The 22,717-nt window shown below is 49.0% G+C and overlaps 3 protein-coding genes across 3 annotated transcripts; all 3 read right to left on the bottom strand.

The window, feature by feature from the left end:
- Positions 1-10,399: 10,399 nt before the first annotated feature.
- LOC117854640 (aspartic proteinase oryzasin-1) lies at positions 10,400-14,875 on the bottom strand. Its single transcript, XM_034736871.2, has 14 exons — positions 14,624-14,875; positions 14,063-14,549; positions 13,893-13,953; positions 13,613-13,707; positions 13,409-13,521; positions 12,696-12,864; positions 12,532-12,571; positions 12,375-12,439; positions 11,730-11,843; positions 11,532-11,596; positions 11,272-11,413; positions 11,074-11,190; positions 10,870-10,958; positions 10,400-10,713 (listed from the first exon to the last, which is right to left on the bottom strand). Exons 2-14 carry the CDS (start codon positions 14,534-14,536, stop codon positions 10,629-10,631), a joined length of 1,629 nt encoding a protein of 542 aa, XP_034592762.1. The 5' UTR covers positions 14,537-14,549; positions 14,624-14,875; the 3' UTR covers positions 10,400-10,628.
- Positions 14,876-15,804: 929 nt separating this feature from the next.
- Positions 15,805-16,724, bottom strand: LOC117857937 (uncharacterized). The gene has a single exon (XM_034740864.2). The coding sequence runs from the start codon at positions 16,357-16,359 to the stop codon at positions 16,045-16,047; it is 315 nt and encodes a 104-aa protein (XP_034596755.1). The 5' UTR covers positions 16,360-16,724; the 3' UTR covers positions 15,805-16,044.
- Positions 16,725-17,949: 1,225 nt separating this feature from the next.
- On the bottom strand, positions 17,950-22,110 carry LOC117857936 (probable receptor-like protein kinase At2g42960). Its single transcript, XM_034740863.2, has 9 exons — positions 21,625-22,110; positions 21,471-21,518; positions 20,379-21,153; positions 20,150-20,254; positions 19,442-19,564; positions 19,158-19,328; positions 18,927-19,056; positions 18,459-18,668; positions 17,950-18,375 (listed from the first exon to the last, which is right to left on the bottom strand). The coding sequence occupies exons 3-9, from the start codon at positions 21,038-21,040 to the stop codon at positions 18,244-18,246; spliced, it is 1,533 nt and encodes a 510-aa protein (XP_034596754.1). The 5' UTR covers positions 21,041-21,153; positions 21,471-21,518; positions 21,625-22,110; the 3' UTR covers positions 17,950-18,243.
- Between the last annotated feature and the right edge of the window lie 607 nt (positions 22,111-22,717).

Genomic DNA, 22,717 nt, shown 5'->3' with positions numbered 1-22,717 from the left:
GAGTTATCTTTTATTCAAGAGATAGTCTCATACGCACATCTCTAAATCATGAGGATATTTAATTTTTTGTCATCCTTACGAACGGCCAGCATTCAAATGCCAGCTAGTACTTGAGAATTGACGTGGAACTGACACATTAATATGTAAGGGCATCTGTAAAAGTTAGCATTTGAATGCTAGTCATTTGTAAGGATGGTAAAAAATTAAATATCCCTAAATTATGTGGAACTGGTGCGTGAGGTTATATAGATATAAGAGATAGTGTTTGACTCTAATTGTTGGAGGATGTGTCTCTTACACTATCTCTTAAGTGTATGAGTTAGTACTTGAGCTCTAACCATTGAAGGAGGCCTTATGGCAGGCTCTTAGTTGTGGACGTGTGGCACATTGTTGTTTTCATCCTTAATATTTAAACACTTGAACTAGTCAGGCCATACCGCCACAGTAACCATTACTTTTCTTTGGAGAGGAAAGGTCAAGCGGTGTTTCTCCTACTAGCGGAAGAAAAGAACAGTCTGACTGAGAGACTGTCCGGCTTCGATCGTCCTGTCTGTGTTCGTATACAAAAGCATTTAAAAAATGTCTAACGATGACCACCCGTCTGGGGGTTGTTTGGGAGAGGGGTGCTAAACTTTAGCACCCCCACTTTAGTTCATTTTAGCCCCCAAGCTTCCCAAACACCCTAGCTAAATCTTGTGGGCTAAACTTTAGCCCCCCTCTAATCATTTAGTCACTTGGGTAGCTAAAATGGACTAAATGGACTAAAAAGTGGTCCCCCGGACCACTTTCCCCCCTGCCCCCCTCCCCTCTCTCTCTCCTCCCCTCAGTCTCTCTCTCCCCGCTCCTTCGCCCGAACGCCGCCGCTGCCGCCGGCCCCGCCCGCCCCCGCCGCCTCCGCGCCCGGCCCCGCCCGCCTCGCGGCCTCCGCCTCCTCCGGCCGGATCCGGAACGGCTGTGCGCATGCGCCGGCGGCGGAGGCTCCAGGGCCAGGGGCGGCGGATGCGCCCGGGGGAGTCGGCGGCGGGAGGGCCCGGGGGAGTCGGCGGCGAGAGGGCAAGCCGGAAGCGGGCGATGGTGGATCCCGCCGACCGCGCGGTGACTGAGTCCGCGGCGAGGTCCAGGGACAGGAAACAAGTAACAGTGCACGCTACGCAAGGGTAAAAGGGTCATTTGGCATAGCAGGTGCTAAACTTTAGCACCCCTCCCAAACACCCCCAAAGGCTAAAGTTTAGCACTCTTTTTGAGAGGGCAGGGCTAAAGTTTAGCACTCTTTTTGAGAGGGCAGGACTAAATTTTAGCACACTCCTCCCAAACAGGGCCTGGATAATATCCGATCATCCTGAAAAGAATCCTGTGATCTCGATCAAAGTTTCCAGACTTGTGCTAATCTGTTTCGAGGAGCGAACAGCGAAGTGACCGCACCACGACAAGGAGTGCCCTGATTTTGTGGCCTCGAGCACCGTCCTTGCCTTGCTCCTGCTCCTAAACATCAGCGCCGAAGCAACGCCCCTTGGACCCCGCTGCACGCCTGCAGCTGCGCTGCATCGATCCCTACGCGACCGTACACGCCCACCGCAGCGATTATCGGCGAGACACCGCGGGCGCTCGCTTCCACGCTACCTGAAGGCTGAAGCGACCGCCTGCCTCTACCTGCGCCCATGATTTCCCGTCGCCGTTTCACTCGCTCGTGCTCGTGCTCGTCCCCGTCAGGGGCGCTGGCTAACAGCAGCGTGCACTCATGTGCGCCGTGCGGGAACGCGCGCGCGCCGTGGAGAGCTTCGCGCCCTTGCCGCCGCGCCCCCCGCCGTCTTACGTTGTTGTCACATCACGGGGAGCGCTCTCCCTTTCGTTATTCGTGCGCCGAGGCCGAGCCGTGGACGCCCGCCGCCAGGCCCGGTCGCCGGCCGGTCGGCACTCGGCACGCAAGAACACGGCTGGGTCTGCGTGTGGCACCGGAGGACGGAGGCGGACATTAATGGTTGCACGTGTGCCTGCGCTCATCTATGTCAATGAAGCCTACACAAAACTTATGTCCGTCAGGCTTGAGGAGTGGCGTTTTGAATTTAACGTGAGACGGACCAAATGCCCCCCGTGCAATGCAGTGCGGCAGGGCCCCTCTTCGTGATGGATCGACTCGAATCACGCGCGGATCTCCACGCGACCAAGATTCACAACGTGCAGGGGGGCCAGGGCACTGCCCTCTGCTCTGCCTGGCTCGCTGACACCGGTCAGGCCGGCGAGCGGAGGCTGAGAGGCCTGGCCAGTCCCTCCATCAGAGGCCAGAGGCAAGAAGCCAGAGGCCCAGAGCCATGAAGCGGCACCTGAGAATCCGTGCGCCTTGCATAAAACCGTCTCGTCCCCTGCGCTGCGGCCGTGGCCGTGAGACGACGACTCTCTCCCCGGCCGGCCACGCTGAGAGCGAGCACAGGAGCAGAGTAGTAGTAGGGTTCCTATTGCTTGCCAAACGGTCACTACAGCTAGCGATTCAAGATAGAAATGTTTCTACCTTTTTTTAGTTTTTTTTACTAGAGAATAGAATCAACTCCAAGCTGGTTTCACGTAATTCTGTTTCTTTCTTTCCTCTCTTCCTCCAGTATGTGGTAAGTAAACTTTGTCTTTTTCAAGTGCAATAATTTAAAATGGATCGCATGTGATATTCTTCACCCTTAAAAATATCTAGTATTTTTGGTGAAGCCTATCTATTTTTATATTTTTTTGAAAAAAAATAATATATATTTTTGTCTATTTTAGAAAACGAACCAGTTAGTTAGCCAAACGATTTTAGGGAAGTGATTTATTTCAACGAATAAACATTTCTATAAAGAATCTGAATTCCTGCCAAACGAAATCGTACGCATGCCACGCTCAACAACGTACGCATGCTACGCTCCACGTGATCTTCTGATGAGAGACCGTGACTGTGACCACACCCCCAGCTCCACCAAACCGTGCGAGAGGGCCCCCAAGGGAGGGGGGCCAGGACGCAGCTCGCGCGCCGTGTTCAAGTCTCTCTCTGGACGGGTTCCCGCACGGTACTGGAGGTGTAGCCCTACGGAGGGAGGAAGCGGTCAGTGGTGGGTGTGGGGTTCAGGAGGTGCTCGTGCGGGTGTATGTGGTGGTGGCCTGGTGGGTGCTCTCTGCTGCTCTGCTTCCGAGTGCCGATGGCTGATGCCCCCAACCCCAAGCAGGTGTGTGCCAGCTGCTGCTGCGTGCATCGGTGCATGTGGTCGCGACGGAGCTTTTCGCTTGCTTTCTTGCCTTCTTGGGCTGCTCACCTGAAAAGAAACATTTTGGCATCATGGTCCGTCCATACTAGTTGTGGATAAAGGCCAAAGCCTACTACTAATGTCTTTTTTCTTAAAAAAAGAAGTCTACTAATTACCGATAGCAGGGGGGCTAAATTCAATCATTGTGGTGCCTGGTTGTGACTTGTGAGCGAGCGAACGAACTGTAGATGCTACTCTGTCAAGTCAAGAGCAAGCGGATCGATGGCAAAATACAGTGGCTTAAGTGGACATTAGAGCCAGCATTATCGGTACTAAGTCCCAGTTAAGACAGGTGTAGACACAAGGATGCTGCAAAAGTGCGAAAGCTTGCCTAGTGAGTTGGTAAGCAGGCTGCAAAGTGACGATGGGCAAACGAATGGACCGAAAGCGGAAAAGATGTCTAGGATTTATTCGGAAACCACTTATAACCACCCCAGAGATATTGTCCTTGGCCCATCACACGAACAGTTCTTTGAGAAATGAGAACATGCACGCTCCCAAGCGATCTCATGGATGGTCTCATAGGATCGGCGCACGATCGAGGTCGTTTTCGGCTGGTCCACCCCGGATCTCCAAAGTAAACATTCTCAAAGCTGCATTGTTGTTGGCCTCTGTCAACGGTCCACCCCCACCGTAAGAATTTTGTACTTGTAACATAGCCGCCTCTTGTTAAACTTTTTGCTATCCTTCTACTTTGAATGAATTTTCACCCCGAAGGTTGAAGCACATCTCTACTGGTGGATGAGTTCTCTATGATAAGTACTAGAGGCTGAAATTCCACCAAAACATGCATGGCGTAAGATCGTCCCGTCTCTTACCCTCCGCAAAATCCATTTTATTGTGATGCTGCATGACACCGTCTTATGGCTTGTGCATTACTAAGCTTTGTCCAGAGCATCATAAATTGTCTCGGCTACTCTTCGGTGAGGATAACTAGTAGGAAAGTATCTATCTTTCATTTTGTGACTACTCCGTATACATACATCATTGCTTTATCTCACTATCATATCGCTGTGGCGGTTGTGACGAGGGGGGTTTGGCATTCTTTTAGTTGGCATTTAAACAATGTGCATTTTTCTTGGATATGAAAGAGCACTCAGTAAGTCGCGACATTATCTGATATCCAATGTTTGGCATGCAATAAATATCTACCTCGACAAATTAATACCACGCTTAAGCCCACCGCTTCTAGCCTACCTTTATCAAGCACTCTTTGTGGGTCATAATCCATAATGTGTTACGTCACTGCTAAAATATCAATACGCGAAATCGTTCCCTACTACCTTACTGGTAATAAACAAATAAGATGAATTGAATGATAAATTGTTCCAAATATTTTCTTCAACTTCATAAAATCCTTCCTACGACGTTGCATGACACCGCCTATGTTTTGTGCATTATTGACCATTGTCTAGAGTGTTATCAATTGTCTCGGTTGCTCTTTGGTGAGGATAACTAGTAAGAAGGTATCCATCTTTCATCTTGCGACTGCTCCACGCATCATCGCTTTATCTTGCTATCATGTCGGTCTAGAGGTAGTGACGAGGGATTTGCCATTCTTTTAGTTGGCATTTAAACGTTTTGCGGTTCCTCTTGGATTCGATAGAGTACTCGGTATGTCGCGACGCTACCTGATATCCAACGTTAAGGTGCAATAAATATCTGTACCGCGCTTAAGGCCACCGTTTCCGTTATCACATCTTCCTTTTCTCTAGCAGGCTAGCTTTCCCCAGCACTCTCCGTGGATCGTAGCTCATAACGCGATACGGCACAGCTAAAAAATCGATACGCGACATTGTCCCCTACTACTTATTACTGCTAATAAACCAAATAAGATGTTAGAACTGAAAATGAAAAACTACCCCAAAGTTTTTCTTGAACGTCACCTTGTATGAATCCACAGCCACCGCAGTCCAGACCGACGGTGGAGACATAACTCCATATAAGCGGACCGGCATTGCCCCACCAGCCACCACCTCACTCTCCCCTAAACCCACTGGCTCACGCAGGATAGCCCTGCGGACCTCGATCTCCCTGCGCCTCCCCCCAAACCCCACCACCACCAAAAGGGCGGGGTGCGATCGATGGCCACCTCCGATGCCCGGGCCGCGGTGCCCCGCGTGGCGTGGCGCGTCGTGCGGGCGGTGGAGTTCCTGTTCTTGGCCGCGTTCACGATCTACTACGGCTTCCTCAACCTCCCCCGCGCCGCCGCCGCGGCGTCCTCCTTCCTCCGCGTCGCCGCCTCCTTCGCCGTCCAGCGGTATATCTTCGTCGTCGCCAACGCCATCGTGATTGTCCTCTTCGCGCTCTTCCTCCGCGACGACGACGCCTTGTCGTCCTCCGCCGCGGCCCTTTTCAGCAGGTGGTGGCCCTCCGATGGCGACGCGCAGGACCGGTACCTCCCGTCGCCGGACGCGCCGCTGATGCTGCCGCCGCCGGCCACCGACACCGAGGCGGGGGAGTTGGAGGAGGAGAAGCCGGTGTTCGTGGACAAGAAGGCGGTGCACGTGACGACGGTGCGCGCCCAGGCCCCGCGGCGGAGCAGGTCGGAGAAGACCGCCGGCGGCGGCCGCGCGGCATGCCGGAGGCGGGCGGCGGCGCCGGAGCTGCGGCGGGTGGAGTCGGAGAACGGGCGGCAGCGGCAGCGGAAGCGGGCGGAGCCGGAGGTGTCGCCGGGGATTGACGACGAAGAGGCGTTCCGGCGTTACATCGACGCGTACATCTCGAAGCAGCAGGCGCGCTTCCAATGCGAGGAATCCGCCGCCGCAGCCGCCGCTTCCGGGAAGGGCGGGGCCTGTGGTCGCCCGAGCCGTGGTGGCGGTGAAGTGATCAGCGGCTGCGTAGCGTAGCGCAGCAGGGAAACCCAAACCAAAGGCTGCTGGCCGGCCGCTGCAATAAAAGAGTGTGGTGACTGATGAGTGCGAAAGAATTGAGGGAACAGGGGCCAACACACCCAAAACTAGCGTGTTGTAAAGAAATCGTGCTGGTGCCTTGTTTAGCGAACAAGTTTTGCCTTTTGCCTCTCGTCCCTCGCTCTCCACCGAATCTGGAATAAGGTTTCCCTTCTGTTCTTTACTGTTGGATGCTAGCTCTCAAGTCTGAGATCGGCTGCCGATGCTCCTATGCGTTCTTCACCATCACCCTTACGAAATTTTCCATCGCCTACTATATACGCATCAATGTACAAGAATCATCTAGGCGATGATTGAACCGTACAGTACACGATCCAGACCGACGCGAAAATCCGTGACACGGCCTAATCGAGAGGCGGCGACGACAAGATTTCGTGTCGTATTAACACTTATGTGTATAACAGCTATGGCAAGCACAGATTCCTGGTTCGTCTCGTCCCCGGAGACACGACGCGATTAGACGGCTCACATCAAGCACAGCTACCTTGCACCCGATCGGCAGCGACGATAGCGCATAGACTCACTAGAGAGAGTGGTAGTAGAGAGGTAGTAGTGCCGGCCGGTTTGCTCGCGCAAGACGCGCACGCTACCGCTTTGCCGAAAAGAGCCCCCCCGCTCCGCACCGGCTCGATGCAACGCCCCGGCCCGCCGGTGCTCGTGCTGTTGCCGTGCAGCGCGTGCGGTGGAGGCGCGCGAGTGGTCAGAGGCCACGGCAGAGGCGCAGACGGAGAGCAGGATCGTCGCGATTATTGCGAAGAAGAAGCACTGACATGACCATTCTTGGCCCGCGAAATAAAATTTGTTTCTCTTAGGACTGACAGGACGACATGGCAATTTTTTTTTTTTTGCCCCTCTCCCGATTCCGGAACGCACGCGTGCGTGTACAATCACTGAACCACGTACGTTACGCAGCGCGACAACGAAGGTACACAGTGCACGTAAACAAATCCTTTTCACCTCACCGGTGTGTCGTCCGTGCCTTTTCGGTGGTGTTCGTTCATTTCACTGCAAGGAGGGAGAGAGGCTGCTGGTTTTTGAGTTTGAGTTTGACATGGCTGGCTGGCTTTGCGTGGAGTGCGCGCGACGACGAGCCAGCGTGCGTGCGTGCGTGCCTGACTGCCCGCGTACCGCGTACTACGTGCACATGCATGGCTCGCACTGTTGGTGCTGTTGGCCCGGACCCGGCCGCGGGGCAAGGCCAGACGGGTAGCCGGGGTACTATAGGGTAGGCCAGCCACTGGCGTTTTATCCTTGGACTTTGGTTACTAAAGGGGTGTTTGTTTCTTTAGCACCTTCTAAAATTCCTATCACATCAAATGTTTAGATACTAATTAGGAGTATTAAATATAGGCTAATTACAAAACCAATTGCACAGATGGAGACTAATTTGCGAGACGAATCTATTAAGTCTAATTAGTCCATGATTTGACAATGTGATGCTACAGTAAACATGTGCTAACGATGGATTAATTAGACTTTATAGATTCGTCTCGTGAATTAGTCTCCATCTATATAATTAGTTTTATAATTAGCTCATGTTTAGTACTCCTAGTTAGCCTTCGAATATTCGCTGTGACATGAATTTTAGTCACGACTAAAGATCCAAACACCCCCTAACTGCAGGGGGTGTACAAAATCTCCCAATTTCAGTGTTCTTCCCTGTACCACTCCTTTACCTAGGTTATATTGCATACAACTAGCCACTGCAGTATCAGTTATCCGCTAGTGCTAACACACTTTGGTTATATATACAGACCCATTTTCATTTTTTTTCCGATGCAATGATTCCTCCAGTGCGGCAGAAGGAGGCCCGTGGGTTTGCTAGTCCTATCTCCTGATCCAGCGAAAGCACTCCTTGCAGATTTCGGGTGCCAGTGGGAGGAACTTTTTTTATTTTTAATCTTAAAAAAGATATTTTTAAAAATAACCCCTCCCAACTTTATTTGCACTGGGTGACCCTTTTGGTCGCGCCGTGGGCCGTGGCGCGGCAGTGCTACCACGCGCGCCAGCGCAGCATTGACTGGGCGAGGTGCTGCCGCGTCACATGCATTGGCACGACAATCTTGTCACGCCAGACCGCTTGGTGTGGCAGTGCCAAGTCTTGACAGGCGCGTCGGCCCTCCTCCTCTCTTCCTCCTCCTCCAGCCCGACCCGAGGCGCCCTCTTTGCTCACCGCCCCCTGTCGGTGTTTAGATCCGGCAACCTATCGAGGGGGTACCCGAGGGAGAGAAAGTGTTTTGTGCGTGGGGCTCGCCGAGATTAGGAACTCGAAGGTGAATTCGAACACACGATTTAGATAGGTTCGGATCGCTTATGTCGCGTAATACTCTACGTCCTGTATGTTGGTTGGAATGTATTGATTGAACTTGTTTGGAGGAGGTCCCTGCCTCACCTTATATTGCCGGGGGCAGGGTTACAGGTCGGTTGTCTTACAAGAATACTAGTCGGATTCGACTAGAGAGTCCTACTCTAATTGCTACGAGTAGTTTTCTAATCCTCAACTAGTTCTTATCCTCCACGTAGACCATGCCGCTCTGCACCGTAGTCTCCATGTCTGACACGTCTCGGTGTACAACCTTGTATCTAGGACTGTCTAAACCTTCTGGTGGGCCCATAGATGTATGGACGACAAGCCTTCGAGTACGTTTTAGTCAAATGCAGCAGTCCCGAGTAGAGTTTTGTAGGCTTTTCTGACTAGTTGGTACTCCTCGAGTACTCCATCAGATCTCAGTCTTCAAATGTACTCGAGTACTGCCATGCAGCTAGAATGTGCTCAAGCCTCATTTAATATGGTCTTGACTCTTCAATCTTGAAATTTATATGGAAATGCGATGAAAATCGCACTCCATATGGAGTAGCCCCGAGCCTTACGTTGAATCGAATAATCATGCTGAGGGTCAATCTTATAATTTTACATCTCCTTTTCCTTTAAACCCAAAGAAGAAATTTTTTAGCTGATGGGCACGTGGCACGCAGCCCCCGAGCCGTTACACGACTTGTTTGGGTATAAGAGTCAACTACTAGTCAACGTGACCGTTCGCCAACAGTAACCTTATCTTCTTCTGATAAATTTGGAAACTGTAGTCCGTTGCGAAATCTTCGGATGTTTTAAAAATGAAATATTCCCGTTAATCTCGCCACTGTTTTAACTGTGATGCGGTTATAAATAACGTAGGAATTCATTCCTTCCGTTTCACCCGAACCATTCTGCATGTTCATCTTCGTCATTGTAGCCCTAGAGCCGCCGCTCGCTGATCCTTGAGCTCAAGCGCCACCGTCTCCCCTTGAAGTACGGCAAGACAGATCAAATTGCTCCGCCAACGCAAGTGTGTGCCTGGAAGAAGAATAAGAAGTCCGTGATGAAGGAAGCGGACATCCAAGCATTGGTGGATGCTAATCTGCTCCAAGATCAAGAGTCTATCGACTGGAGAGAAGCCTGCGGCAACCCCTAGCCGATGGAAGCCTACACCCACGAGATAGTGATCTTTGCACACTTCATCGAGCGAGGTTTGGCGTTGCCCACATCCAATTTCTTCCGCGGGTTGCTGAGTTACTATAAGTTGGAGTTAGTGCACCTCAACATGAACTCCATCCTGCATATTGCCCTCTTCGTGCATCTGTGCGAAGCTTTCCTTGGAATCGAGTCACACTTTTAATTTTTTTGTAAATTCTTTAGAGTTAAGCCACAGCCCAGGTTAGACCATACAGAAATAGTCGGAGGGGCAGATATTCAACTCTGAGAGAAAGTGAAAAGCTTGTACTTGGAATACGAGCTGATCGACTCTCACTCTGGCAGGAAGGACAAGTGGTTTTACATCGGAAATCATGAGCCTCGACTACCCAAGGTGACAGGCCACTGGCCAGTTTGGAATAACCGGTGGTTGGATGAGCCTTCTCAGTCAGATAGCTTCCAACTACCCGACCTCCTGGAGAAAATTGCCGTACTCAAACGGGAGGGGTTGATAGGACTAGGCGTAGCCTTCAGTTTCATGAGCAGGCGAGTCCAACCCCTGCAACTGCGCTGCACCTGGGGGTTCGACTACTCGGGCCCCAACGACCCATCTCGGTTGACATCGGATGACTTGTCCGTGGATGAGGTTATGGCATGATTGAGGCGCCTTTTCAAGCACGTAAGTTCTGGTCAAAGATAAAGAAAACTAAGACCTGATCCTCTGCGTTTTTTTTGTTCTCGATCCGCTACTAGCAGTACATGACCACAACTAAGAACAAATGAAAGTTGCCTGTTTCCTTTTATTTCTTGATGCAAAGATAAACATTTCTTCTACATGCACTCTATGAAAACTCCAGAAAAACTCTGCATTGTGTAGTCACATCTAACGCTACACAATGCAGAGTTTTTCTGCCGCTACAATTTATGTGATTTGAAAAAACAAACTGTAACGTATAAACCAACGACAAATTTCAAATTTCACTCCATCAAATGCTTGCGTCATGCGGAATCTGCGAACCCAACCCTCATTTTGCCATAGTCAAAGATGGTGTGGTAGGCTCCCATGAAGACGTCACCCAATATCCTGCATCAGTTTCACGAATATAATTCAGGGATCGCGCATCCCATGAAAAGGTAAACCGTAAAAGGAGTGTGGATAGATCATGATCCGCAGACTGCAGGGAATGCCCGCGATTCAGTTTTTCCAGGTAAATTATATTCACCGGCCTATCAGTCTTACCAGAGAGGGCCTATTGGAGGGGGAATGTCCAAAGCCGTGAACCCGCTGATGCAGTGTGCCATGAATCCCTCGCCAACCTTGAGAACGTACTGCTTGACAACAGGAAAGACAATATCAAATCTGTTGGGGCCTTCTTCAGTCGCATCCCGTTTCTCCCTGAATTAAGGAGCGGATTTTATGAAATGATTCAGGCAAGTTAGTTACCTGCTCAGGCTGGAGCTCAAATGCTCTTCCACCGATGCTGAACGCAACAGTTTGTAGGGAGTCGACGTGTCTGCAATCCACATGTGATCCCACAGGATCAGGCATGTTTTCGCAGAGCTGTCAATCAACCCACATTCTGGTTAGACATGTCTGATATACCAATGCAAAACGAATTAGTGACTCAAGATCGACTCTCACCCTGTCGACATACTCCAGAGTGCCCTCCTTGGTCTTGTTCGGGTTGAGCTCACTTCGCATCCAGAAGACTATCATCTCACATGCCTTGCATATAGCATCAGACATGCCATCTACAGATCCTGCTTCACTCTCAATACCAGCACTGCATGATTTACAAAAGAAGGGCATTAGATCATGTGTAAACATACAAAACGGAAGAGTTTGTTGGAAACTAGACTTCAGAAATGCAGCCAAGGTAGGCTGCCAATGATTTCACGAACCCGATTCCATGTTTTCCATCGAACGTGCAAAGCCCAATCTTCGAACATACTTGTGCTGGTTGTGTCTGCAGTTAACCAGATGTTGAGTTACTTATGTGACTTACTCGACCAGAAGAGTGTATCCATGTATCTAGCAAAGTAAGTAAAAGTGGTAGATGCCAAGAACTTGAAAGTATTAAGCTGAGAGTGAGCTAGAACCTGAGCTTTCAGCAGCTCAAGCATTTGTTGCCCATACCCAGCAACAACTTGTTTGCACTCATGGTTCACCACTCCAGCAGCTCCAATTTGTTCATGAATCTGGGCAATGGCAACCTACATAGCACAAATTACTCAAATCAAAACCCCTGCTATGACAGTACTTCAGAGCTAGTTTTGAGTCTTCTTTATCACTGTCTGGCTGCCTGGGGGACACGATCAAGGAAGCGAGTTGACAAAGCTGACAGGAAGACTTTTGATTCCATGGTCCTCTCGATCTCCTGGTGTATCTGGTTAGAGCGCAATTGTCGGACTTTCAACAGTACCGAGAAGAATGTGGTTCAGCTGATACAAACGATCATTGATGAAGCTTCACTATGGGTCGCAGCTAGATTTAATTCTTTAGCTCCTTTAACTATGCCTACCTCAAATAGTAATACAGATGTAGGTCGCGAAATCATTTCTCTGTAATAGCAAGCTGAACTCTAGCTGTGAAGCAGGTCATCAAGTCTAGATGACACTGCTCAACCCTGTACTTTCTATCTCTTCCTCTTAATGAAATATGGCACGGTCGCGAAAAGAATGGACATATAGACTCAACTTTAGAGGCATTAGGGTGAAACATATGGAAGGCTATGTATTGCTTACCAGAGGACCAGCAATCAACGAGGTTCCCGAGTCTGCAATGGCCGCACATCCATCCACACAAATTCCTATCGTGACATACATTATCTATCAGAGAAACAAATTGTTGCGACCATGAGCATACCTTGTGGTTGGAACAGCAAATAAGCTTAAGCATTACCAGTGCTCTTCCCACCAATAAGGAAATCACCCATTTCAAACTGCAAACATCAAGAGTAGAATAAGTAAGCTTAAGCTTTGTTTCCTCAAAAAACAAGTAAGCTTTGAGGAAAATTTGGTGTCGGCGATAAAAGCAGGCCCCAGAAAAAAGAAAGAGAGGCCAACCTGCCAATAACCTTTCCGAGTAACTCTGGTGTATGTATGACTGCCTTTGTAGTGTTGCTGATCAGCACCTCCAAACACAATTTCACCTCCTTCTCCTTCGATTGGGTTTCGGTTTAACCAGAAGGAGAAAACAGGTTCTTGCACCAGTCTTTGGTTCACCATGTTGTACCTGTTAGGACATTTGCAGATGCCAGTTGCCACAAATTAGAAAACAATTTATTGTAAGTAATATCCAGTTACCAACTATGTATGGCAATTGGCAAACTTCATGACAGAGTCTTCACTTGATGAACAACATATTATTTCATCAGAACAGCTACTGAGCATAGATATTTGTTTGAAAAAAATGTTATTAATACCATAACCATGAAAGCTAAATTAATATTTAACTTCCAATGTATTGGTCAGTTAAATGTGGCTAAACTGTTTTTTTACATTTGACACAATATACTTCCTCCGTCCCAAACTGTAGGCCGTTTTGGCATTTCTAGATTCATAAATTTTACTATATATTTAGACATAGTGTATATTTAGGTGCATAACAAAAGCTATGAACCTAAAAATGCCAAAACGACCTACAATTTGGTAAGGAGGGAGTACTTTTTATCCCAGGCATGAAATCTAAGGTGCACTCTGTCTTGGTAAATAATGATCAGAAGGTGTTGCAGAAAAACTAGTAGAGGTTTGACAGCAGCAACTGCCAACTATCATACCATACTGGGACTGAACCTTCCACTGAAATTTCCTGAAACCCAAGCCCAAGGATGCCATCAAATTTCGCTAATAAAAAGGTGAAACCAGGCTCATGAGTAGCTTCAATGAATTCCTGGGTTGTACAAATGAGTTCAGTAAAATCAGTGCTGCAAATTTCATAGGTGAAATAAAGTCCACAAGTAACAACATGGGAAATGAAGCACCTGATTTTGAACTACCAGATTTCCAACCGTGACCTGATCTTCGCTGTAAAAACCAGCAATTGCTCCTGTTCCGTAGTGAATAGAAGCCGGCGTTCCTGGATGTGCAAAGAAATGTAGAGCTCAGACCAGCAGCAATGGTGCTGTGACTACCTCTGTTGAAAAAATTAAAAGATTATCTAAATTTGGATATTTTGACCAAAGTATAGTGAAATTGCGCAGAGGGAAGTGTCCCATTTCCAAATCGCGACAAAGGTGGTTCAAAATTCAAATAGTATCATACCATTCGGTTTGTAAGTGCTGGACAGACTTGATTCATACTTGGGATGGAAGAGACATGCAAGCTGTTTGCAGAGCAACCGAAATCAGTAACAAATAACCGCAAGCATGACAACCATCCAGAATGAAAGCAAGAACAACACCAAAAACAGAAGCACACGCCATTTTTCGTACCGAGAAAAAGCACTTGGCAGAAGGGACCCAGAGGTTGGCGCTCCCGGTGTCGAAGACGACGGTGAAGTTCTGCGGCGGGCAGCCAACCCCAATCTGCCCGAAGTACTGGGCGTTCAAGAAGTTCTTCAGCGGAATAGGTTCACCGCTACTGTTTTCCCCGCTCCCCCTGTAACTCCAGTAGTATTTGCGCCTCCGCTCCATGGCCGCAGCCTCGACTAGCATCTGGTGTTCCCGCTCACGAGCTTGGACAATGGCTGACCGCACCGGATCGTAGACATCTCTCCCTGCCGCGGCTTGGCTCTCCACCGTGCTGGTCCTCGGCAGAAGGTCCCCGTAGATGCTCTCCATTATCGATCTTTTCTTCAGTGGGATGCGGATCAGGCCGTCGCTGTTCGATGACGCGAGCACTGTCGTCGACGCAGAGAGCACGGAGAGAAGGATGTAGATCGCTTCGCATGTTCGATGCCCCATCATCTCGAAGCAGGGACTGCAAGGCGTCAACTTCCAGGTTTCAGTTTAGAGCTAGTTCAAGAGTGAAAAGCGAGGAGATGTGACACTCACCCGCTTGGCCTGTCTGGGGCGACGGATCGACGCTGCTGCAAAGGGGAAGCGGAAGCCCAAGAGTTGGCGGCGGCGTTTGATGAGCGATTTATAGACGGAGGACGGGAGCACGACGACGTCGTAGCAGTAAGTACGCCTGCATTTGGGTGTTCGGGGCAAGCAGGGTTGGCGGCACGTTACATTTTCGGACCAGCGCTGCGGTGCCTTCGAAGATCAACGATTCGCCCCCCGCACAAATGGCGGTGAGAGTTGCTGCGTCATGTCGACAATGGCTGGGGTTTGGGGGATGCTCAAGCAGCCCAAACACCCGACGGGCGAGTGGCGGGCATGGAAGCCTTTGGGGGCACGGCAGTACGGGACACGGGGCCGGGGCGTGAACTTGTGCTCCACTTCACGTCCCCGGGCGAATGTCTAATGCCTAGCTACGCTACTACTAGTGCTCGCTGGCAAGTAGCAATCATGCAAGCACAGGGGCCTCTTCTTTGGATGCGAAGTGCACAGCAAGCTCTCGTGGTCGTTTTAAGTTTTGACTGATCAAGTGCACAGCAAGCAAGCAGGGGCCGCAGGTAGCAGACGACAGCCGTGCAAGGACTTGGGTGCGTAGGTTTTGACTGGACGAATCGGAGAGGAATCCGTTAAGTTAGGCAGATAAACGGTTAAGTGGTAGAAGATTGGCCCTTATTTACTTCACCCCCAACTCCCAACTTTGGCACTATGTAAAAAGAAGATTCCCCATCACATCAAACTTGTGGTACATGCATGGAGTACTAAATGTAGACGAAATTAAAAACTAATTGTACAGTTTTGTTGTACTTTGCGAAACGAATCTTTTGAGCCTAATTACTCAATATTTGGATAATAATTCACAAATACAAACGAAACGCTACAGTGTGCTACAGTACTGTAACAGTAATTTGGCACCTCCAAACTTTGGCAACTCCTTGATTGTGCTTTGGTGCTTGCTGGCAGGCTTGGGGGACCGAGTCATTTGCGCAAAGCAAATTGCCCCCGTTTGCGTGAAATGCAGACTACTCTACCTATCTACTACTCGGTCTTTCTGACCGGATGGCAAAGCCTTGACGTCAGCAATTTGTCATCCGGAGATGAGTACCACAGCAAGAGCATTTCCGTTTTTTGGGCAATACAGAAAGGGCATTCTGACGTGGCACTCTCGTCTCATATGAGCAAGGATGTTTTCAATGGAATTGAGGGGAAAAAAGGAACAGTTCCTTGGGAAGACAATTACGGGAGCAATTTACACATTCTCCAAAACACAAGAACAAGTTATCTACAGCTTGTGGTGATGGAAATCGAAAGAGCCACTGAAAATTGGCCAACAGAAAAGAACGAGAACAAATGAAAGAATCCACGGATCTTCTTTTGGTGCTCCACCCCGCACGGTGCGATTCAGGCAGAGTTTTTCAGAGCTTGAACCCGAAGCGCACGAAGAAGAACACCAGCTGCGCCACCACCACGACGGACTCCACGAACCACAGCAGGTGGTACGCCACGCGCTGGAACAGCGCCGCCAGCACGTTCCCGCGGGGCTTCCTCCACCGCAGCGCCGACGGCAGCGCGGCGCCCGCAAGAAGCTTCCGCCCCGGCGACGACGGCGCGGACGCCGACGCCGATCGGTCGTCGCTGCTGCCGCCGCCACCGCCCTTGGCCGCCTTCCTCCTCGGCGCCATCCGCTTCCGCATCCACTCCCGCACCTTGCTCTTGCTCACGCCCGCCATCCAACTCGAAACGATCCGATTCCGGTCGATCTCAAGCCTCCAACTGAGCGCCGCCGGCCTTTTCTTGTCTGCTTTCTCAGCTCTCTGCAACTACAATGCAAGTGCACGGCCTCCAGTTCTTCTCCCGCGCAAGCCTTTTATTCTGCGACGCCACGCGGTTGGCAGAGTTGACGACGTCATCGCCACGCCGCCGTGGCGCTGGCGCGAGCCTTCATTCGAATTTCCCCAAATTCGCAGGTGCCGTAACTACTAGTAGTAATCCTGCCACTGCATGTCTGCACAGATGGGTACGGAACAGAATACTAGTCGCCACTCGCGAGAGGAACAAGACTTGACGGTTCAAAGTCAAACCGCGCCTTGGGTCAGCAGGTAAGTCTGGAGGCTGAGAGGCGGTTGCACGGAAGCTTCTGATCGGAGTCGCCGTGCTGATGGTTTAGAATACGGACACGATAGCTTGGGGAAGGGGGTTAGAAGATTTTGGATGATTAGCAACCGTTTCTTCGAGCTTATTATAATCGAAGCCATTGCTCGATAGCGATGGAGTCAAATTTCGCCGCCCGGTTTGGTTGATCGGTTCGTCATCTCTGACGCGAGGATACTCGCGGAACGTTCGGCTCCGATGGCAAGAGGGCTGCTGCTAGCCTGCTAACACCTAGTAACAGTAAGATTATTTATGTGGGTAACAGAGACCAGATGCGTTTTCCTTCCTTTTATGTATGAACAATTTGTTTCTAGATATACATCATGAGTCATGACTAGGCGGCTTGCAGTTTGTTTGTTTCTCTGTTTTTGCGAAAAGTTTGCAGTTTGTTTCTAGAAGCACATACCTCATCATTAGGCGGCTGAACATAGTTGGCTGGCTAGTTTCCATCGATAATGGATAGGCATCTACACTACCTGTTAGCATGTGGAGTATTTACTTTCCTTTTTTCTTACCCTTTTTATTAACTTCTTCTCTAGTATATTTACCTTTCTTTATTCTGACCCTTTTTCTTTATCACTTCTTCTCTGGAATTTAAACATATAATATTTTGCTTACATAAAAATGGAAATTAATTCAGCAATTTACAAAACCTAATTCAAAAATTGGAAATACCTGATCAACGTTTTTTATCCAATGAAATATTCTAAAAAATATACATACACTAGTTAGAGACAGCTATCCGATATCTTCGATCTAGAAAACAAAACCGCACTCGCAAGTTTTTGTGCCTGGCACACAAAAAGTCCAATTAGTTTGAATTCTAACCAGCCTGCCGGAGTTTTGGGTCAGCCCAGAACTGCAATCAAGGATGGGCCTAAATGTGCTGCGTTACATACTTGGGCCTTGCACAGGCCTCCAAGACATCTGTCTGCCATCAACAATCCTAAGGTCGTTAGGGATTTATGTTCAAATGATCCAGGAAACAACAATAACGACACCATTTTGAGCTACTCGAGCACCTGCCTAGTCGCGAAAATCAACATGCGTTGCCAAACAAAACTTGTGGCTACAGTCAAATCAGAGAAACATTGACAAGTAGCAAGCCAGCAACACTAACAGCACAACCTCATGTGCAGCACTGCAGAAGCAGGGAGAAGTGAACCAGATTTGAGAAGGTAACAATGCAAGAACCAAAAGAACCGACCAATTGTTAAAACACCCAACCAAGGGAATTCCCTAGGCACCAACATATAACCTATACAGAGAACAGGAGACCAGGAGATTCTTCATCCAAGAATGCTTCTACTCCACCTGATACTAGTAGACCTAAGATTCAGGTAGTAACATCAGGGATTGCCCTGCCTCCACCACCTACCAACATACCCTATCAGGGCAGCAATCACCTTGGTGATCAACATCATTTCTCAGACTGTTCATGATATAGCATGTATTTGCAGGCCTCAAGGCTGAGATCGGTCTGATGTCGCGCTGCCAGTCCTCTCTACCTTCTTTCCAAACTCGGCAGAGTTCGAACCCTCTGCAATAGACTCAATATCCATGCTTCCAGTGCGACTCCTCCGGTTTCTCCGGTCCTGAATTGTTTTTTCAAAAGGTGTTATGACAATCAAATATCTTACTTACAGTATACATCAAGTAAGTTTTCAATTATTATTACCTCCCGGTACGGAACTTCTTCAGACTCAAGCATCCTGACAACCTGTCCCATCTTGGGTCTCTTTTCAGAGTCAGGATCAACACACCTTAGTGCCACTAAAAGAGCTCGCTTCAGAGACCTAATAGATGGTCTAACTTCTAAGCTTGGATCAGCCACTTCCTCTGCCCTTCGATTGGCCACCATCGTTTTGAGCCATTCAACAAGATTGACCTAAGCAAAGATGGGTCATCATTTGATGGGGAAAAGATTTTTTTTGTGAAACACAAAGTATATATAGCATTTTGACTGAACAATAGAGGCCTAAGGATCCTAGAATGGACAACTGATGGAACTGTCCCCAACAACTCTGTTGCCAGACAGATAAAGTTTAGTTGCCATTACATTGGAATGGTGGTTCTAGGAAAATGACGTAAATCTAAACAGATGGAACAAACAAAGATATAAAGTAAATAAACTCCAAGAATTTACCTCATTGGAAGATCGACTATAGTCAACAGGACCCCTTCCTGTCACAGTCTCCAGCAAGAGAACACCGAAGCTGTAGACATCGCTCTTTTCATTTAACATCCCAGTATTAGCATATTCTGGTGCAACATATCTGAAGCAACACAAGTAAGAGGAAGGTTAAAGTCCATGAGTAATTGTGAAGAAACGGAGCTAATGATGAGCAAGTATTGGTGGAAAGGGAAAAAAGAATACCCAAACGTTCCCATCACTCTAGTAGTAATGTGGCTTTTATCTGAACCCAAAAGCTTAGCCAATCCAAAGTCGGAGACCTTGCCATTGAATTCATCATCAATCAATATATTGCTTGATTTAATATCTCGGTGTACAACTTTTGGTTCTATGGCTTCATGAAGGTAAGCAAGCCTGCAACCATCATAATTAGCCAAAAATACTGGAACAAATCTAGATACCTATAAAAATACACAAAGAAAATTTATAGTAGTTAACTTGTGGACTGAGAAGCTGATGAGACTTACGCTTTTGCAGTGCCTGTTACAACCTTCATGCGATTTTCCCAGCTAAAAACACCCCGCTGACACATAGCTCCATGAAGCCACTGCTCTAAGTTACCATTGTTCACAAACTCATACACCAGCATCCTATTACAAAGGGGAAAAAAGTACTGCTGTAACGTTTCCGTGAATAAAAAACCAAATTTCTACAGAAGTTCTGCGGGCTACTGTGAAAAGGATGGAAGAATGCGGATCACACAAAGAATCGATTTTTCAGTAAACTATGGTGTTCACATGCAGTACCATTATGTTCCCTAGCATGTAATAATAACAAATAAAAAGATTTTGCAACACTGAAATGCCTGCATCAAAATTCTTTAATTTGTGCAGACCAAAAATATGCTGCCAAATAATCAATAAATTTTTTATTTGCACATAGTAGAAGACCTGTACTACTATTTAGTGTGTGATCAATCAACTCTATTCCCTTTGGTACAACCAAAAGCACAATAGCAAATTAGCACTGTTTCTAACTTTAGATTCCAGAAACTGAAAAAGTGCAGAACTTTTGCCAAAATATTTACTTGTAAGGTGCTAATATTGTATAAGAATCAAAGTTTTAGCTCATCCCATTGACTTATCAAGAGTGACTTTTAAAGCAAATATTAAGGTCAATTTTCAATGTTCCTTACAAGGCTTAACATCGTATTCCTGATTGGCAGTTTCACCTACCTGTTTACACCCTCAACGCAGTATCCCAATAGCCGAACTAAATTCTTATGTCGGACATGACCAATAGCCTCAACCTCCACTCTGAATTCCTTCTCTGCCTGCCCCCTGCAAACCCAGAGATAATGTGAGTATGTGATTCATAACTAGATGTCTAGGTATGCTAGTCCAGCTGGAGCAAACAAATTACAGAGACTAAAGCAATAGATAGAAGCCACAGGTGAGAGCTTACATGTTGTTAAAGATCTTCTTGATGGCAACTTCAGTTCCGTTCACCAGACGCCCACGGTACACAACTCCATAGCCACCTTCTCCAAGCACATTCTCCTTGGAGAAACGGTTGGTAGCAAGCTCAAGGTCACGCTGAGTAAACCAGTGACCCCAGCCAAGATGAGAGAATTCAGGAAGGCCGACCAGAGGCGACGCGGACACAAACGCCGCAGGCGAATTGGGCTTCCTCCGTGGCCCCGAGCTCCCATCCTCACCGGAGTGCACACTGGCGGCACGGTCCACATTGCAAACCGAGCTCCCCTGGCTCATGTTATCGTGATCTGAGGACTTGCTGAGCGCTAGGTGGCCCAGCGTCGCCCCGGCCGGCTCCCGGTTCGCGTACTTGTCCGGCGGCGGGAAACTCGACTGCTCGCGCTCGTGCATTGTCTGGGCAAGGCTGCGGCCGGCAACACGGTCGACGGGGATCTCCTTGGAGTAGATGGGGATCTGCGTCTGCCTCAGGCTGTCCATGGTTCTCTTCGTCCTCCGGCGTGACGCCACCCAAATGCAGATCATCAGCAGGATGGCCACGAGAAGGGCGACGACGCCGATGGCAATCCAGACCCAGAGCGTGAGGCCAAGAACCGTCCTCTTCATGTCCGAGCTCAAATCGCCGGAACCCATGGTGCTGTCAGGCTCAGAGAGTCGATTCAGTCAAGCTCGCGAGGTTTAGCTGTATATTACTAGCGCAGATCCCCTAATGCACATCAGCACGAGGTGCAGATGAAGTTTTCTTCCTGCAGAACGCGAATGAAACACTTAGAACGCCATGTATGCAGATGCTAAAATTCTGTGTATAAAGTATAAACAAATGCAGACTACGAAGCCCCTGCAAATCAAGAGAAACTACGAACAACCTCTGCTCCCTACAAGAACTATCTTTTCAGAGATACTGCGTGGAAACAATTTCCCCCCTTTTCTTTGGCGAGATACATCGATGAAAACAGGATGCTGAACTGAATTCTACGGCCAGGCCAAAGGAAAATAGGGCCCAAAATTGCCTTGCGATCCGAATCCCATCAGGGCATCAAACGAGAGGACAGTTAAAGCTCACCTCTTTCTGCAACCGGGCCTCCTTCCACTCATCCCTCAAGCAAAGAACCTGAAACAAAAAAGAGAAAGGGGGAACCGCGCGGCGGCGCTGAGAGACCGAATCGCGCAATTAACACAGTCCCAGCTCGAAACTGGAATCAGGACAGGGATCGTACCAGCAATCGCGTGCGGGGAGGAAGAGGGATGGGGGAGTAAAATGGGGGAGGAAGAGGGAGGTAGTGGATGTAGCTGGTGTGGCATTAATGGCTGGATCAGCGAGGAGTGAAGGAGGGGGTGCCGAACGAAAGAGAAACGGGTGGGGCGGAAGGCGGCAGTCAAAGAAAGAGACGGCCGGCGCGGTAGGGTGTAAAAGCGGTGAAAACCGGAGGAGGAGGTAAGATCATCGTCGACGACGAAGAGGCGAGCGTTTGTGATGGATGGGAGAAGAACGTGCCCTTCTGGTCAACTGACAGAGCAGGGTAGTAGAATAGTAACTGAGGACGCATCAGCATGACACCAACGAGGCTCTTGGATTCAGGCTGGCTCAGCTCAGCCCTTGTGCCACTGCCATGCCACCACCATTCCCTGCTTGGCTCACCACCAGACCACCTCGGCACGGCACACCTCGATATCTGGATCACCTCCTCATCTCTCTGCCTGCAATTCTGCGCTGCGGCCGGTTTCGTTGTTGCGTTGCGCGTTTTTTTTAATTGGCCAGGTCTGATGGTTCTTGGTTGCATGCCGGGTCACAGCTGTCGCTGCTCATGAAATTCCCCCGGGCTCCCGCGGATCCTCTGCGGTCGGCGATTTGATGCTTCGGCGGGTGGGTGACTGGATGGATGTTTAGGAATCTGCGCACATGTTGGGTCTGCGAGCCCATCAATCACTGCCAGATTAGGCCAACCAGGATCCTCTCTTTGACCCGTCAAAACACGAAGCGGGAACCGTTTTCGAACGAGAAACCGAGTGGCTACCACGGATTTTACTGTATTTTCAGAGGGAGATTAGGCAATAGGCACACTTCTACTCCTTGGCGAGGCTAGTGGTTTCCAAATTGCTTCGGCTTGGCAGCAGTGGCCAACTTGTATTATAAGTTCAGAACAAGCTAAGTGTCCCTAAACCTCATTTTGGCACGCCCCTTTTTTTGATCTGGCACATGGATCGTCAGATGCTAGCAACGTCCAAAGCAAAGTATCCCCGGGGCTGGCCGGCACGTACCGCAGATGTTCCATCGCGAGACGGGCGACACAGACGATCACCGCCGCCCCA

The sequence above is a fragment of the Setaria viridis genome, chromosome 5, assembly GCF_005286985.2.
Source record: "Setaria viridis chromosome 5, Setaria_viridis_v4.0, whole genome shotgun sequence".
Classification (NCBI taxonomy): Eukaryota; Viridiplantae; Streptophyta; class Magnoliopsida; order Poales; family Poaceae; genus Setaria; species Setaria viridis.
This window is presented reverse-complemented; position numbering and strand designations above follow the sequence as displayed.

Excerpts from the sequence above, each read along its gene's own strand:
- LOC117854640 (XM_034736871.2), bottom strand. The coding sequence starts at position 14,536 with ATGATGGGGCATCGAACATGCGAAGCGATCTACATCCTTCTCTCCGTG. Across the intron at positions 13,708-13,892 it reads CAGCACTTACAAACCGAATG|GAACGCCGGCTTCTATTCAC; the intron begins GTATGATACTAT and ends TTGCACATCCAG. Across the intron at positions 12,572-12,695 it reads CTCGGAAAGGTTATTGGCAG|TTTGAAATGGGTGATTTCCT; the intron begins GTTGGCCTCTCT and ends TGATGTTTGCAG.
- LOC117857937 (XM_034740864.2), bottom strand. The coding sequence starts at position 16,359 with ATGGCGGGCGTGAGCAAGAGCAAGGTGCGGGAGTGGATGCGGAAGCGG.
- LOC117857936 (XM_034740863.2), bottom strand. The coding sequence starts at position 21,040 with ATGGGTTCCGGCGATTTGAGCTCGGACATGAAGAGGACGGTTCTTGGC. Across the intron at positions 19,565-20,149 it reads TGCGTTGAGGGTGTAAACAG|GATGCTGGTGTATGAGTTTG; the intron begins GTAGGTGAAACT and ends CCTTTGTAATAG. Across the intron at positions 19,057-19,157 it reads AGAGTGATGGGAACGTTTGG|ATATGTTGCACCAGAATATG; the intron begins GTATTCTTTTTT and ends GTGTTGCTTCAG.